The sequence below is a fragment of the Erpetoichthys calabaricus genome, chromosome 6 (genome assembly GCF_900747795.2).
Source record: "Erpetoichthys calabaricus chromosome 6, fErpCal1.3, whole genome shotgun sequence".
NCBI classification, from domain to species: Eukaryota; Metazoa; Chordata; class Cladistia; order Polypteriformes; family Polypteridae; genus Erpetoichthys; species Erpetoichthys calabaricus.
Window position 1 is genome coordinate 129,337,763 of NC_041399.2, and position 19,573 is coordinate 129,357,335.

General features: G+C 36.0%; 1 protein-coding gene across 1 annotated transcript in view; it reads right to left on the minus strand.

Moving 5' to 3' along the window:
- Positions 1 to 19,573, minus strand: part of cntnap2a (contactin associated protein 2a) — a 1,161,044-nt gene that overhangs the window by 51,530 nt on the left and 1,089,941 nt on the right. Inside the window, exon 21 of the mRNA XM_028803276.2 lies at positions 17,242 to 17,335. Coding sequence (XP_028659109.1) covers positions 17,242 to 17,335 — 94 coding nt within the window. The remainder of the gene's footprint in view (positions 1 to 17,241; positions 17,336 to 19,573) is intronic.

Here is a 19,573-nt window from a genome sequence, read left to right on the forward strand (position 1 = left end):
AATATTACAATAATATTCCAGTTCCAATATTTCAATATTCTAATATTCCAATTCCAATATTCTAATATTCCAATTCCTTGACTTGATTTGTTTACACTACAGAAAGGTCGCTGCAAAAAATAAAAAGGCTGCATGCTGGCTGAATTACCGTAATACCTTGCGTAAAGAAGCACTGGGCTGAAAAGATTGCTTTTTGAGATTGGCCAATTTACCGATCAATGATCAAGTCTTTTTTAGTGGAAATCGGATGATATAGATTGGCAGAGGATCTCTACCTGGTATCAAAATATTTTGGAGAATAATGTTTACTTGTCTGTAGTGTTTCATTTATAATTGCTTCCTGTACTTTAATACCAGATGGGATAAAATTATGTGACTATAAGTGACTTTCTGCACTACATTGCTTGCACAATCTCAGGAGGTCCTAACCCACCCTCTGTAAGTTAATGAAGAGGCTATGCCTCATCTGTAAATGAGAGTTTCACTGTAGTTTGTGTATGTGACAATAATGGCCATTTAAAACCTAAATTATACTGTGGCTAGGAAAGATAATTTTCTTTTCATGTTTCAATATATATGAGAATTCATTCATAAAAAGGTCTGTCTTCCCATAACTCTCTTAAATTAATTTTAAATATTAGTATTTAGAATGTGATACTGATTGTATTCTTGACTAAACTACCTTTTTGTTATTGTAATATGATCTATACTCTAAGTGCAAAAAATCTTCCTTATTTCTTAAGAGTATAATACTGTGAATTTTCTGTATGCTGTTGAAACATTTATTAATCTTACATAATAAAAGAACATTTATTGCTTGTAATGAGTGGCGCACATGGGCATAGCATCTCTGCCAGGATGGACCAGGGGAGATGAACACTACTGAATATTTTCTCACCCCTATATGCTAGATGGCAGTCTCCCTGGGTTAGGATTCCCACACAGACACTTGCAGGGCATGCATGGGCCTGAAGTTCCATGGGACTGCCCTGTTGGGTTCCACCTGGGCTGCCAGAGAGAGATGCAGGGATTCACAATCTTTACTTTCAGGGACTTCTGTTCGATCCGGAAGTGCTTCCAGCGGGCTATACCTTAGCATTGGAAGAACTCCCAGGTCATAGTTAAAAGGAGCCACTCGGTCTTAGCCAAGCGAGTTGAAGTTGGGAGAGGAGCTGGACAGAAGTCTGGGATGAGTTGAGGAGAAAGGAAAAGGAATTGTTTGCTTTCCTGTGCTGTATCGAGCTGTATTAAAAGGAAGAAACCTGTATTTTTGTAAATAAAAAATGTTTATTTGCTCCCAGGGCTGTTTTTGTGTAGTGCTTAATGCGCCCCTGGTGCATGCTATATTAATTAATGGTAAACATATTTTATAAAGCTTTTTATCCATCCAGCCTTTCATTTCTAAATGTTTAAACCAATTTAGTATCACAGGATATGGTAGCTTTGACCAAAAGGTAGCAAGTAAACCTACATGGAACACTAGAACACTCATGCATAAATCCCAAAATGACCAATTCAGAGTTTCTAAAACAAGTACATTGTAAAAACCTTACAAACAAAAGGAACAAAACTGCACACCCATAGAGTAACCCATGCAAAAGGAGAATGTGCGAAGTTCAAAGATACAGTGCCAGGACCAAGACCAAAAATCACTGTGCCACAGTAGCCAAAACTATATAGAATGCAACACATTCATTATATTACATTAGTAAAGCAGAAGCTCAGAATTTTGCTGCAGAACAAATACAGTCAAAAGTCAAAGGAGTTTGATTCACATTGTTCTATATCAATTAACTAATGCAGTGTGAGAGATGAGATATAAGGGACGATCTTCTTCACTTATCGTTCACATCTTCTACAACTCAGTCATGGCCAGTGCAGTTTTCTATGCTGTGGTGTGCTGGGCTGGTAACATCACTTTAAGAGAGGCCCACAGAATCAACAAGTTAATTAAAAGGGCAAGCTCAGATATGGGACACACTCTGGACTCCCTGGAGGTAGTAGTAAAGGAAAGTATTAAATAAAAAATTGAGTACCATTATGAACAATGCTGCATATGCTCTCCATAACACACTAACACAGAGTTAGCCACAGTGTGACTATCAAGTCAGAAATGTTTTCTTTTTAACTCTTTTCCCTGTTCAGTCATGTGGCGTTCAGTTATAAACAGGAATTTTCATGCACTGTTCTTATAAAGAGTGTAAAGTAGATATGACTCCTTGGACAAACACATGCATGTTTGAACTTGTCGTTAGTAGTGCTAGCTGCTCTTTTCCCCCTTCCTGTCAGTTATAATCAACATTTCGGAGCAGGAGGTACACAGTAGTGTTGCGCAGAAAATTATTTAAAAATTTTTGACAAATGAAGGTGTCATTCCATCTCAGATTTATTCGAAACTTAAAAATCAGTTTGGGGATGAGTGTCTGTCTCGATCTAGTAGAGTGTATGAATGGTGCAAATCGTTCAGGGACTATCATCTCTTTGGTCCACTTAAGGATTTTTTAGGAGGGAAGAAATTCAAATTGAATGAGGAGGTTATTGATGCTGTGCAGGAATGGGTCATCATGCAGTCAAAAGACTTCTACTGTTCCTGAGCACTGGGACAAGTGTATTGCAGTGGCAGGAGGGTACACAGAAAACTAATGTATAAGTCATTTCATTGTATTCAATAAATAAAGTGTAGCTCATAAATTCCTGTTTATATTTGAATGCCCCTCGTATTATTATTATTATTAATAATAAATATGTTATATTTAAATAGCTTCTGTAAAAAGTAAAATTTCCCCCGGGGAAAAATAAAGTTCTATCTATCTATCTATCTATCTGTAGAATAAACCTGCAAGGATCAGCAGAATGAATCAGGAATCATTTATTCCCAGCATATGTGGAGAAGCACAAGGCACCAGCAGTAGATATGAATATATGAAGGGCAGACTCTCCAGAGCGTATCTAGTTACAGCAAGTGTGGATGAAGTGTGCTTGTCTTAGCTGACAGTGTATATCTAAACCAAAGGCATTTAACTTTCTGATTAGTCTTTAAAAATGATGAACCATAGACTGTCTGCTGATTAGAGGCTGCAGGTAGATTTTAGCAATAGTTTGGAAGTTAAAAATAAAAATATGCTCCAATCCAAACATTTTCCTGCAGCTACACCCATATACATATATTTATTCCACATCGTGTATACCCTTGAGAACATTTCAAAATAAATGAGACTGGACATCCCATATCATACTCTGAATTTGGTGGCTCAACCTGTCATTGCTTCAATCGTAAAGTAATGCATGTATGCATTTTTGGATTATTTTGGACTTGAGAAATGCTATAGGATGTTGTTTACTGTAGAATACATGTAAAATATAATGGCTTACCAAAAACATGTATGAGTTTGAAAACTAATATACAGACTAAATCCATAATTCATGAAGAAGTTTCACTGAGAACTGCAAACTTGAACAAAGTATATTAAATATACAAATGATGAATTTGATTTATGTATAAATGTTACTCTATATGTGCATATGACCTAGCACCTCTCCTTCTTGTTCTCTTTGTTGATGAAAGCCACTGTAAACTGTAGCCACTAGTCAAGTAAGGGGATTGCTTAAGTACTATAGTTGACTAGAAGGAAGATGAAAAAAAGGATCAAAAGGAGTTGCCATGGAAACTAGTAGAAGCTAGTGATTGCAGACACATGCCAGTGTCTCCACTTCTAACCCATCCCCTCCCCCAACACCATCAATAAAGAAACATATCCACATAATATTCCTAATACAATATATAAATAAGACATCACCAAATATTCTTACTAAAGCCAAAGTGTTAAATGCTTGATATTCCTTTTATTCTTGTTCTTGCATTTTGGAGAATCTGTGTGTGCCTGCATCCCCGGTTAATTAATCAGGGGATAGAAGAACAGAGAGATCAGGCAGATCATATATCTTAAGAAAGTGCTGCATGATTCTGCAAATGTTAATGAAGCCTACTGCTGAAGAATGAGCAACAAAAGGCAGCGAGTTAAAAACGCATGCATAATGAAGCTTGTCCATTCACATATGAAAATGCCCCAGGCTGCTGTGAAACGTGCAAAGCCACAAGTCCTTCCTATTAGTATGCAATAAGTTCTGATCCAACGATGGCATTTTCCTAATACTGGAAAGCCTGAAGTGGTATAGAAAACCTGTCCTTGTACTGACCTCTGATTGTTTGTTTGACTGAAGAGATAATTCTTTCATAAAAATATCCATTAATATATAAAAATTTATTTACTAATGATGCAAATCTGTAATGCATTTTATATTATGAGCCAGTAAGAATATAATTTGACTTTAGCAATAAAAATTGACTTTTACAACTTTAACAATAAAACAATATACATTTTCAGCTATAGGTTTCACTATCCCGAAATTCAGAAAAATTACATCTCTCCATCACAGCATTATCAAAGCAAATTACAATACAGTATCTGCAATTAACGTGATCTGATTGATTAATAATTGGAAACCATTAACAGCCATTTTACCTGCTTATATAGTGGATGAACACAGGTAGATTAATTAATTCACAAATGCCCTTTCTCCTACTGCATTGCTTGTGCTTGTGCTGAATTTTTATGTTTCTTTGCGGGAGCAGCAGGCACAATCCCAGATGTCTTCACTGCTGCTCCTGCCTGTAATGCTTACTGTCATCCCCTCTGCTTAAAATAATGCTAGTGTGCTCCTGTGGGTCTGGAAAACACAGACAATGTTCCTGGATTGGAATTCAATGCTGCTCCGCTCACATTTTACCCAAATGAATCCAAGCCAGGCTGAAAAGGCTATGCCAGGAGTTGCAACATGCACAAGTTGCGAAGGAGGTTATGGTTTCAGGGAATGAAACCTGACAATACATTCAATAAATGGTGCTGGTTCAGACAGTGTAGGTATTTCTATTGACTTATTGTCAGGGTAATTACAATCTGCTTGGCCTGCCTGTAGATTTTTACAATGCATTTGTGGCTCACGGGCAAACTATATTTCATATTGGCTAATCTGGTTTTAATTTACAAGACTGGTGGGTTTGGGATTAAGTCATTCAGGAAACAATTCTTAAATAAAGTCTACAGATATATGTATACACAATATGCATATATATATATAATGCACTTCTGTGATAATTTTTGTTTAATATAGAGCATTTATCAATTTGTACAGTACTCAGACATATTAATTCTACAATATAAAACTGTACTCCAATGAATCTGACTGTAATTATTTCTACATATGTGCAGTAAAGATAGCTTAAATACAAGTACAAAAAGGAGCCTTATCAGTAGTCATTTTAGCTAGGATATGACCACTCGGAGATCATGGCTGTGCTATCCCACTTTTATGAGAAGTGTTTTGTACATTTGTAAATAATATAAAAGGGTTTGTAAGTTTTGCCACAGATTATTATCTCCTTTTTTCTTAAAAAAGAGTAGGCATTTTAAAAAGAGAAGGCATTGCCACACCAACTGTAATTATAGTCCTGTAATTTGAGTTTCCCTTCCATAATTGTGCTTAAACTACAAAATTATTTCAGGTTGAAAAAAGGGTAAATCTCAACAAACAGGGCCAGGAAAAAAATGTGATCTCTTTGTAGCACAGAACGATACTGGCAATGTTTTTTTTTTTTTTTTATCAAATGTTAATAATCTTGTTCAATATTTTAGGAATAAAATAGCACTATAAGCAGGTTTATCTATAAGATGTAACCAAAGGGCCTGAAGTCTAATTGATGAATTAGCAGGAACAAATGTTAGAAATAATTGGTCTAACTGATCATCCTGGCCTTAAACCACTGGCCACCACCAGAACTAGTGATAATAAACAATCTGGATATAGTCAAGGTGCATATAGTAAATACAATATGAATGCAATTACAGAAAGCTATCTCGGTTTTCAAGATGAGGGGGGAGTACAATATAAATGGAGACACATTATTTGGAAAAGCCAGGAAAACTCAAAAGATGGAGTAGCTGTACATCAAAGAGAAATTAAATATAAATTCTTAAATATCAGACAACTGACAAGAAAGTAAAAATATTTGCACTACAATAGTACTAGGGTGTTCTACTGTGTTAGCCATTATGAATGTAGAGAAAAGCCAAGCAAAGTGACACCTTTTATCCCTTCTTCAGACAAGATGATTACATCTTGCCTGAAGAAGGGGCCTGAGTTGCCTCGAAAGCTTGCATATTGTAATCTTTTCTTGCCTGAAGAAGGGGCCTGAGTTGCCTCGAAAGCTTGCATATTGTAATCTTTTTAGTTAGCCAATAAAAGGTGTCATTTTGCTTGGCTTTTCTCTGCACTACAATAGAAAGCATCAAGGAAAAAAGGCAATCATGGAAGGGTGTTTGTAGAACCATCAATGCTGCCAGTACAGACAATAGAGTTAGTAATCATCTATCACACTTGCCAAATCAAATTTTGAGTTATCACAGGGGGACCAATGCCTTCCAAAGAAGGAACAATCGTAAAGTATTTTGCCAGCCAATTACAGGATGTACATAATATGTACTGGGACAATTTAGAGATGTTAACTATCATAATTTGGATATGGGAAAAATACACACAGGCATAGGGAGAATGTGAATAATTCTGTATGATGGGTGTCAAATGCAGTACTCTGAAGCTGTAAATTTACCAGAGCTAACCACTGTGCCCACCATCATACTTTCGAGTCTTAGTAATCAACTTGGTGTGATCCAACAAACAGTGAAGCACAGAAATTGGAAAAATCTTAAGATTTTATCAATAATTGTTTTTTAAATCTACATGTCAAAGCACCAGTGAAGGTTTGGGGGAGGCTGGTTGGACTTAATGAGACCCTGGCAGGCTCTTGTCAGTATTGGCAGACTGCAGGTTTTGTATATTGACAATGTGAAAGGAAATTTGTGGGTTCTGAGGAAGAAGAGGGGTCCTTAGGAAACAGTTCAAGAAGCTTATACAGGTGTATTATTTAGATTTGTTCTCACACACCCTTTACCTGCCTTACTCTGTGGATATGCCACTGGTGTATCATTTTTAAGGAGAGTTCAATGTTAGATGGTGAATTGCCTGTAAAAACTGTAATATAAAGATGGTTCACCATCTAAGAACTCATTCCTTTGGTTGTGTAAAAAAGGCTTTTGTGTCTTTAAGGCGCTGAGGCAGAGTCACATGAAAGCCATGGAGTGTGCAGTGAGCACTTGAGTTTTAGAGACGTACCATGTGAAAGCCGGAACTACTGGAGACGCTAGAGAAAGTTTAAATTTGTGTGTTTGTTGACCAAATGTAAGTTCTTATGTACATATTTAGAAGTAAAGTGTTAAATGTTAGAGAGAAATTGGTTCTGAATTAATAGACATGTTAATGTTTTATGTTACTTAGTGTTTATTATTATTACTATAAATACCGTCAACACCATTCTGTAAAACAGAGGATGTTTGTACTCTGTTTAATATAGACTCAGCCTATAAATTATTGGGATATTGCATTAAAAATTTAAGAGATCTTGTGTATTAATATGGATATACCTGTAAACCTGTTATGCTGCCACATTGAGGTTGTAATTGCAAATACCTTATGGTGATAGCATGTATTGCATAGTGAAACAAAATTTATATATGTACTAAATGTTTTATTTTGTTGTTTGCCTTGTTAGAACCACACACTCACCTACCAAAACCTGCCTGTATAGTTGTTCTACCTCATATGTATTTCTGGTATTTCAACATTAAAGCAATGTTCCTGCAATGGTTGGATGAGTTCCTGTGTACTAACCAACACACCACTGTGACTACAGCAAACTGCAAGTCTGCCTCCTCAACTTCATTTCCAATAATTTGTGATCCTTCAAGCTGGATCGCAGTGGTTACTGTGGAACGTGTATCCTTACTCCAACCAGCAAGCTCTAGCAACTTATCCAAGCAGACATTACTTAGAGGATTATGATTTGAGCTATGCAGGCTATAGGGTTGTAGAAGCATCATCTTCACTGTGGCAAGGAGTACTATACACAATTTGCCAAGAAGAGGCATATAATGCCGGCAGAATATTGTTGCCTCAAGCTATGCAAGCTCAAGCAACACCAAGTCGTAGAGAACTAGAGATGGCTTCACCAAGAGCACAGAATAATTCTCATAGAAAGCTACAGCTTGAGAGAGACTATGAACACTTACAATCAAAGACTGCTAGCCTTTCTAATATTAGTCTTGACTCATTAAGAAAAGCTACACCAGTTCCTGAACCACAAACTGTCTATTGAACACCAGTGCCATCTCCTAGGACTTCAAATGCTCCTTGCAACTACAACTACAACGAGTACCTCCAAAGAAAGCAGAGACTGTGGGAAGGAGACAATGTAAGTAATAACAGTTTTAATACACCTTTATCACCTGTCCATGCGCAGGAGGGTCCTTAACTTGGCCAGGAATCTGATGCCATGCTTGACCTAATGGAAGAAATGGTGGCATGGATACGTGAAGTGAGAGCCCCAAGTAGACAAGCCAGAACTCCGCCCTACTCTTCTCCACCTAGACCAGATTCTTCATCCCATTTGAACTGTGATGTACATCCTCAAAGGATACCAACCAGGCAACACCCACCCTTAATTCAGAACTGTGTGGATCCTAACACATCTGTTCCTAATCTTCTTCCCTGCCTGCCTCACCAGCCTTTGGCTTCAATATTTTGTAGTATTTTGTGGCTGGAATCAAGTCTACTAAGATTTTTGCACCAGCAGGACCCATTGATACTAATATGGTATGTTTTCTAACTGTGTTGTCAGCATTCTAGCAGAGTGAGACAGCAAAGTGTTACAGCTATGAAATTAAATTTCTAAAAGGAAGACTTCAAGGATGGATAAATGCTTGTTATAGAAGGAAGATTTCAAGAATGGAATTCCACAGTGAAAAATGTTTTATTTTGTTGTTTGCCTTGTTAGAACCACACACTCACCTACCTAAACCTGCCTGTATAGTTGTTGATTTATCCACAAAAAAATATAGGTGAGTTTCACTAATTTAAGTAGATCACCTAAAGTCTAGAGTCAGCAGAATCTCCAAAGAAAACAAAAATTGTATTTGAACCATTTTGACAATTTCACTCCAATTCTGTAGTATTTACACTCACTTCTAGCACAGAAGTGCAGTCAGACTAGACTTTAGGACTAATTTTAAAATCTTTCTTTTTAAATATAAAGCATTAAAAGGTTTGGGCCACTATTTACACAAAAAACTTATAGATGAATACATACGTAGGTAGTAGTTGCTAGCAGCTAAAAATTAGTCTTTTAAAGTTCCCAAGGATAACTTTAACTGCTGTGGAATGTTAAACCTATAGCTTGAAGGCCTCAAATCTGTGAAACTGTCTGTCTGCTTGTGCAAACAAATCCCTATTGGTCTCAGTATTTAAATTCATGATGAAGACATGATAACTTATTCTAGTATAACCCTGATTACAGATGCTGATTAGGTATTCATATTACAAATGTCTTTGTTAGTTATTTGCACATAAATACAAGACAGCAATCTTTGAGATCCTCTCTTATTCTCTTTCTTTATGCTCTGGCATTTGGTGCCACTGCCACATATTTATGCTTCTCCTGCTCATCGAAACTGGCACCAAAGATATTGGAAGACTTCATTTTCAATGATAAATTTATTCAATCCATTTCCTCTTATAATGTCCAAGACATAATGCTGATTTTACTAAGATTGTCTTGATTTATTTATCTGAATCATTTACATTATTTTGTTTTACTGTGCCTATAACATAAGTTGCATGTCTATATAAAATGTGCTATAGTTTAATAATTTGCTAAATAGTGTAATCAGTGAGGAGCACTATATGAAACTGAATTCAACTGAAGTGAACTGAATTAAATTTATTGGAAGTAAATGTGAGGTGTGCAACATAGGAAACAGAATAAGTTACATAATACTTAATTTTACAGCAAGCGGTCTAGAGCTAATGTGAAAGCTTGTATTGGACTCATCATTCTGCACAGTCAGTGTACAGCAGAAATTAAGAAGGATATTGAGTATATAGCATACTCTGCTGAGTACATGCCAAGTGAGGTTGCAACTTATGCAACTACATGAAATGAATGACCTAGCCTTTTCTTTCTCCACAAATAAGATTATTTGGCAGCACATCCCATCACTAAGGAGAAACTAATTGGCATGATCAGCATCAAGACCTGTGCAGCACTAGTGGTAACTCTCCTAAAAAGGATATTAGTGACTGTATTACTCTTAAGGAGTGATTCTTAGAAGTCTTCACTCCTTTTGCTTACAAGTCTATAACTGAAGACAATCATTGGTCCACCTTCCATGAACAAGATTAAACAATTAGGAAAACAATGGGGCATAAATCAACCTGAATGTCCCACTGTTGTTGCCGTCTCACACTTTTCTTGTCCTTAGTCTCCCCTTCCTATCACTCCTGTCATCACTGCAAAAGACGTCTGCAGGTTATTCATGAAGCAAAATATAAAAAAAAAAAACATTACAGGCCCAGTCCTTATTTTCCCGTTCATATTCAGGCAGTATTTGCAGACATCTTCAACCACAAATCTATGGATCTATGTACTTTTTCTGTCTGCTTCAAGGCCTCCACCATCATTCTGGCAGCAAAAAAAATCAAAGGTCACAGGCCTGAATGACTACAGACCATTAGCTTTAACCTCTGTAGTAATGAAGACCTTTGAGCACTTTGTTTGTTTTTTAACTACGTCAAGAATGACACAAAACACTTTCTGGACATATTTTGCAAACAGAGCCAACTGGTCTGTGCATGATGCCGTGAATCTGGGTCTAAGCTTTATTTACTAAGACCTTGATAAGCCAGGGGCATATGAGAGGATCTTGTTTGTAGACTTTAGCTCTGCTTTCAATGCTATCATCCCAGAGTTCCTGAATAAGTAACTCACCCAGTTCAAAAATCCCAGTTCAATCTCCCTTTGGATTACAGATTTTCATACAGATAGCAGTGGGGCAAATATATGCTTGACCCTTTAACCCTGTGTGCTGCAGGGCTGTGTCATTTTCTCACTAGAAGTTTTCACTGCAAAATAATGACTATGCCACTTGTAATACATCTGTCAAACCTATTAAATTTGCAGATGACATCACATTAATAGGTCTAATTTCAAACAATTATGAGCCCATATACAGACAACAGGTTGAAAATCTGACATTGTGGTGCAGCTGTTAATAATTTGGACCTTAACATTCAAAAGACTCATGAGATGATCAGAGATATGAGGACTTAGCCACCTTGCTTAACCATCACTTGCTTTAAAAAGCTCAGCCGCCAAGATGGCAGAGTCAATTAAGTTTCTGATAACCATGCTGTCACAAAACCTAAAGTGGGACGAAAACATGTACCGTATTATCAAGAAAGCCCATCAGAGAATATTTTATGCCAGCTGAGGAAATTCTATCTCCCCCAAGCAAGATTTGTCCAGTTCTATACAGCCATCGTTAAGTCCATTATAATAACTGCTAAGCACAGTCACATTTTTCTCATTATACTGTATTGTTTTTATGTTTTTGTTTTTCTTTTATTCATGTCTTAATGGAGATATTTTTCTTACCCTATATTTGCATTGCCCTTTATTTATTGATGCCACCTGGGATTTGTATTTATTTTCTCCCTTTTGGTGGAGATTAAAAGTAACTAACTAAACAAAGTTAGTGTCATGCTTTCACATTGCTGCAACAAATCCTAGACATTTATAAATAAGATAACAAAGACGAATATTGTTATGGGATGTGATAGGAATGTGCTTGTGTGAAGACATCATGTAATTGCATGTAACTGCTATAGAGCACTGGAAAAAGTAAAATGGCTTTGGATAGACCACTAATAATACCAACAATCACTGTTTCAGAATTCTGTCTATAAACTACAAGCATCATATTTATTCTCTCTTTAATTTATAAGAAAATAAAATTATATCAGACAGAGGGTTCGTTTTAACTTTGTTCCTACAAATTGCCCTGGCACTTCACATGATTAAAATAGTCAGTGTTTTGTGGGATTATTTTTGTTAACATTTCTTAACTTTTAACTTAATGATACCATGAATGTGATTAATAGTTACATTAAAACTTACTCTACTTGAAGATAGACAAAGCACATCAATTTTAATAAAACTGCAACTGAAAAATCAGTGCTACAACTTACAGGAAACTTTGAATATCACTGGACTCATTGTCAGAACTAGAGGCTACAAGATAATTACAGACAATTTTTGAAGGGTTTGGTATATATATTTTATACACTTTAGATCATAATAGTTCATAAAAATACTTCTCTTAGACAGCCATTTTTTGCCTTATGGACAAGTGTGTGAATACTAACAAGCACATTTCAGAGTTCTAAACACTACATTGACAAAAAGTGAAACAATACAAGAAGATATATGATCATGTTTAAAGAAAAAAAAACAAATTAATACATCACTTTCCATGTAAAAAAATGATCATCTTTATAGGCATATACCCAGTGGTTGATTAAGGAAAAGTATTTCAACGACAAAGGCTCAGCTCTGGAAATGAGTGTCCCCTCCAGTGGATGGGATGGAGAGGCACATTAAATATGAAATTGATATAGAAGACTGTTTACAGACTTTTAAAATACATTGTGAACAATTTTAGATGTAGTGTTCATTTTGTAAGCCACTTACAGGGACTTGCATTTCTACAGCAAATGCTCAGTTTTGGAAATAACCATCCTCACTAGCGATGGAGGGGCACGGTAGACATAAACGTGCTATAGGAGACTGTCTGATAGGCTTAATAAAGGCACTGTGTATTATTTTAACTACCCAGTGTTCACTTTGCAAGGGGTCACAGCAGATAAAGATTAGCATTGAATCGGTTTTAATCTAACATGATTAAAACATACATACACATGAAATATACAGGAAAATGAGTTTTATAGGATAATAACACCTGATGTGAAAATGAGATTCTCCTCCAATTTAAAGGGGTGGTCAGGACAGATAAGGGAATTTCTTTTGTTTTTGACAGAGCTTAAACTATTTCTTTCACACGGTTTTAATCACTCATATGAAACAGGTGAATTTTGAGTTCCACAGCAAAGCCTTTACTATGGAAATGTTTTTTTTTTCCTTTTTTTCCCCACCAGAAAAATCTACCTCAGTAAATGTTTAGGAGGAAGGCACCACATATGGCGTGAAAGTGGATTAGTATGTTTTAAAGATTTGTCTTTTAAATGTCTTTGTACAGAGGTCTTGGGTTTTAACTAATGAATCATTAATTATAATTATTCCTATTATTAATATTTTAATAAATCTTATTTTCCATGTTTCTTTGTTGATGAGCTTCTATTCTACCCTATGTTGATCATGTCAGACAGGCTGAGAGACACTTCACGTTAGAGTTTAAAAAGCTAACGTGGCCATCATAACATATGTGTTTAAGACACTCCTCATTAAACGTTTTTAGTATTTAGTGATTTTCAAATCTGTAGCTGATATGTGTGGTTGATTTCTAAAATGTGTTGTGTAAAAGTATGTGCTGCATAACTAATTACAACTGTCTTCAAAACATAATCAGTACTATCGACAACATCTTCTGCAATTTGTGGGAGCCTCAGGACTTCTACATTAATGAGACAAAAAATCTGTAAAGAAACTTTGCAAATTCATCCAGAGGTCGACATAAAGATCACTCAAGTGGCAAGGTGGTGCAGCTGGATAAGCACAACTGGAGCCAAACTTTCAAAAAAAGCACCTGTGTTTGTCAGCAACATCCATCTCTTGTGAATGTATCTTGTCAAAGGCTGGTGAGGGATCAGTAAATAAGAAGTTGTCTGAACTACAGCACAGCAGAATAAATCATTTATGTAGACTGAGCTTTTGTGGTTTCTGTATTCTTAAACTATCTTCCATTTATGCAGTCCTAGTCACTGACACATTTAACATTTCACCTTTCCTGTCCTATTACTCAAAACAGAAACCTGCTGTCAGTTAACACCAATCATTGACACTGAGTTTCATTCAAGGTTATACCATCTTTCCTGTCATACACATAAAATAAAATGCAATTTCTCCACATACGAGTACAATATTATTAACAGTAATATGGGATTCTGGGATGGCCACTATTCTACTTCTCCTTGACTTAAGCACAGCATTTGATTCAGTTAACCATGACAATTTACTGTCCCGTCTTTCAGCTTTTGGGATGGCACAATCAGCGAATGTGACAGATTTGACTGTGACTGAGTCTTTTCTTCATAGCAAACTTCACAATATGCTGTGGAGCTCAAAATTAAGAAGTATTCATAAATGATATATTAGGGCTACAGCATTAGGACGGTTGAACCAAGAACAATGGTAATTTAAATGTGATCTCAAGAAAAGTGGATAATATAGTAAAACCTTGATTATCCATCAGGGGTCAGGACTGAGGGTGTGACACATAAGAGAAAAGACGGATAACAGAACAGCTACTTTAAAAATGATATACAGTACATTAGTTTAGTGAATAGTCATGTTTATTTACAAAACAAAATCATATTAACCAAATATAATACAGTATTAACAAAATTAATTAATTCATATAATATAATACAATTCATAGGTACTGGAGTTTTCTATGTTTTACTTGGAGTCTTCTTTCCATAACAAGTGGTGCCCTGTCTTATACTCTGTTATCTGGGTTACTTGTTAAAGAGCACACCTTGAAAACAATAAAAAAAAAGCTTTCCCTACCAATCAATCGCCTGCCACTTATGTTCTTTTTTTCTCCATATCGCACATACTCCTGCTTATTGTGTCCTGACTCGCTACTCAAAACTTCCTTCCTCCGCATCTAACTTCTTCTATCACTCATCTCTTAAGAGGCATGTCTGCCCCTTACAGAGCAGAAGCCCTTCAGCCAGTCCCATCACTTACATGGCATTCCACCCTTTCTGCTCACACATAGCATGTGAGAAGCTGCCTGCGTGTCACAATATATTAATAAAACATGACAGAATTTTAAAAGAAAATTACAATACAGAAGAACACAGAATAACATTAATGCCAGTTGTCTCCATTTTCGACATGTTTTTCAATTTTGTTGGCATCATGCTTTATGTTGTTCACTGTTCTTTTTACTCCGTAAACTGAAGCAATACTTGAAGCACTTTCACTGTTTCGTAAATGTTTAATAATTTCAATTTTTTGTGACAATTCCAACACCACATACATATGTTTGTCAGCCATAGCAATGTATAATTGATTAATAATAAGAAAAAAGAAAAGCTATGATGTGCTATTAAAATTGAAGGTACACAACTGACATTGTGATTTCAAAATGCAGCATGACACTTGGTGCTGGATAGGAACACTACATGCTAGCAAAAGGCAAAGTTGTCTTAATGTGCAGAGGTTGCAGCGCATTGCACAGCAATAGATGTTGGCATGTGCATTGTTTTTTTTTTTTGACCCTGATGGTTAATGAAGAATGCCGGTTAATCAGGGTTTTACTGTAATACTTTTAACAGGAACAATAACAATGATACAATGTAAAAGGGAAATACTTATTAAAAGAACCGGATCTTCTTGAGTGAGGTGTCTTATTTTGTTTTATTTAAACTCTTGTTTGTTGTATAGTACATTCTGCCTACTGACATTAATTATATATTTTTTTAGATAACTCTTCTCTTTGTTGCCAATCCATATCAGCGACACATAAAAGAAATAAAAATTTAACAGACTTCAGTGAACTTGATTTTGAGATTGTGTAACATTAATGCTAATGGCCAGGAGATGTCACTAGAGAAGTGAGTGTCAAATGTTTCAAAGCTTCGACACGATTTCTGACACTGTCCACTGTAAATCGCAGAGCATCCCGGTAAAATGAAAACAACATATAATACACCTGCAACCTTAAAATGTAGACTTCATGACATCGCGGTGCATTAGGAAACAGCAGGAAGATGGATGCACGTACATATTTACTGACAGACAGACCAACACTTTGCACAGAACATGCGTTAAATCAAAAGAGAAACAGCACACAAAGATGCATAAACACACGAAGATCTGTGCACAGATACATTATCCTTATAACAAGGGACTTAAATAATGGCAGATAAATTTCTGGTACATCTGCTCAACAATAAAAAAGGACCTTTTGCATCTGTTACAATATAATTAGTTTAAAGTTTCAATGATTTCATTCACCAAATGATAATCATCAAAGCCTTTTTTTGGTCGCAAATAGTTGCAGGCTGGAGCAATGAGGGACATATAGTATTTTGAGGTGGCCAACCAAAAGACAGTTAAGTGAACAAATCTCTATAGAGGAAAGCATTTGAGCTTTTATACAACACTCAGTTGTTCTTGGATTGAACCCATTTGGTGAGCTGAACTCGTTTTCATTTTATTGGGATAAAGCTGAACTAGATACATATGCATTTGCTGCTTAACAATTTCAAGACCACTACATCCAAACATTCAATTTTCATATCAGCAAACTACAATCAATATATTGTTTTATTGTTTCTTTCAACTTCTTTTTTGACTGTACATTATTAATTTTTGTATTTGCATGTTCCATACAGGGGAAAATACAGCTAATTGTTTAGAAGAGTGGGCTTTCATGGGGAAAATGAGTTACCAATAGCGCACACTGCTACTTTTTTTATATTTAATTGTAGTTACTTGTGTAAGCATTGTGAATGTTAAAGGTACACCTTTTTTCAAATTTATTGCTCGTGCCATCATTGTTTTGGGATTACTAATGGGCAATGAAATGTAGCTGTCACCCCTTCAAGACCTTCATGTGGAAAATTTGTGACCAAAAGACCATTTCTCTGAGGTGGAAATAAAACTCAATGACTCACCAAATTCATGAAAACATAAGAATTGGGTTGCAGGAAAAGGGTAGCAGATTCTCAGTACCAATGAGTCAAAATTTGAAATTTCTGGATCTAATGGAAAGCAGTTTGACTGCAGAAGGGCCGGGGAACTTCACATATATGAATGTTTGCAGGCAACAGTAAAGCATGGTTGCGATTGCAATAAAGTAAGATCTAGATCCTCAACAAAAATTCAAATTTTATTTCCATTATTTTTCAGATTAGAGTAAAATGTTAATTTATGAATATTTAAGCAAACACATAAAATAAATAACTACAAAGCAAAAACCTAAGGAACTTAAACTGAATGTTAGATGATTAAATTGTTTTAATTGTTTAAATTCTCCAACTTACCTACAACTCTGCCAAGAAATAAAGTCTTCGTTAAATTAAAATAGATATCCGCAGCTTCAGGTAAAGCGTAATTTACTGGAGGATAATGATCAAGCTAAAAGAAAAAAATACATATTTTCAGGATCTATCCATAAATTATGTCAACATTATGGGACCCTGAAGAAGAAAAAGCTCAATAGGCCTTATGATTGTTCAAACTAAATTTAATATTTGTGTGAGTAAAACACTATTCAAGCTCTTCATGCTATTGTAGATTTTTGATACAATGATGTCAATGTAAGAATTGACAATACATACCATACCTTGCTTTATCCAGTTAATGGTAGCATCAGGCAGAAATAAGAAACCATCATTGCATGGGGAACCAGTCCATCATAGCATACACATCCAAATTCACTCACACAGGGCCAACAATCATACTAATATGCATGTTTCTGAATAAGAGAGAATAGCTACAATACCTAAAAAAGCCTACTCAGATCCTTAAGAACATGTATAAGATAAGATCAGGTGGGGACAGGTCGATTTTAAGCAGATTTCAAAATTAGACTCTAGGCTTTGTAAAGTGTCTTCTATTGGACCAACTATTAAAAACCACCTTACCCGATAAGTGACTCGACTTCAGTGGCTTTCTGCCTGGCAGGAAAGAGCAGTAATAGGGAAGTATACTCTTGGATAACCATCCGCCATGGGCATAAATTTTCTCAAAGTCCAAAAAAGACAACATCTGTGCAAGGGCAAAGAGTTAGTCTGCTGTTCTACTTTGGCTTGACTTCTAGCTGGAGTCTTTATTACAATGGGACTTATCTATTAATACTTCGAAACACACCCAGCCGACTAGGCTGATTCCAGGGTTACAGGGGATGAATTATGAAGATTAAAAGAGCTGAACCATTTCAGTTTATACAAAAGAAGATTAAGTGGTGACATGGCTGAAGTGTTTAAAATTATGAAGGGAATTAACACAGTGGATCGAAACTGCTATTTTATAATGAGTTCATCAAGAACATGGGGACACAGCTGGAAACTTGTTAATGGTAGATTTTGCACAAACATTAGGAACTTTTCCTTTACACAGAGAACCATAGACACTTAGAATAAGCTACCAAGTATTGTGGTAGACAGTAAGACTTTAGAGACTTTCAAAACTAGACTTGATGTTTTTTTTAGAAGAATTAAGTGGATAGGACTGGCGAGCTTTGTTGGGCTGAATGGCCTGTTCTCATCTAGATTTTTCTAATGTTCTAATGATCCCTGACCAGCACTGAAATCCAATTACAATGTTCTACTTAATTTCCACAACATTAAAGTGGAGGAAACCCTTGTCTTGTAAGTCCTGACTTAATACCTTGTGTTACAGGAGGCAATTTTAGGGATATGGACAGGAGCAGGGAGCTTGGTGTTCATACAAGAATAGTATGACATGTGGCTGGAAAAATACTAACAAAAAACTCAGGCATGAGCAATCAGGGAGATGAGCTAGAAGAGCAACCTGGAGCCAAATGGATAATACACGCTCAGGACACAACAGGATAAGCAATCTGGCAGTTGCCAAGAACACAACTCTTGTTAAATATAGAATGTGAGGCCAAGGAGGGATGAAAGAAGGTTGAAAGACTGAAATACTGGTAGACAGCAGCCAAAAATACCTGGGATAGGACAGTAAGAATCAGCTTGATCCTCTAATAAAGTATCTATCTATCTATCTAATGTCAGGTGATGAGATGGCATATGGCCCTCTAAGAAAACTGAAGGTTGGGGGGCAGAGATAACAGATTGTTAGAATGAACCTGTAGCAGCAAAAAATATGTGCCCCTACCGAGTAACTCATTCATTGACTCTAGAAGTAGGAAGTAAGTTGGAGTAAAGGCTCAACTAGGAGAAGGAATAGAAAGGCCATATTATAAAGGGGAAATAAGGGGAGTGGAGAGGCAGAAAGAGATGAAAGTTTGGGTGATATATGAGATAAGCAATGCAAGTGGGAGAGTAAACCTGTTTAAGTAGGCACGGAAAAGCTATAGTTTTGGTTGTCTTACTGTTTATGTGATATGTTGTGTTCTTATTGCTGGCATCCCTTTCCTTGTTTTTATTTAATACATTTTAGTATTTGTACATTATGGTCTCCTTGGGATTATTATGATTAAGAAAAAAACAGTACATTAGAATAATCTAGACAAGAACAGGCCATTCAGCCCAACAAAGCTTGTGAGTCCAATCCATTTAATTCTCTAGTTTTGAAAGTCCCTAAAGTTGTACTGTCTACCACGCTACTTGTTAGCTTATTCCAAGTGTCTATGGTACCCTCTCTTTGTGACAATGCATGCAAACATTT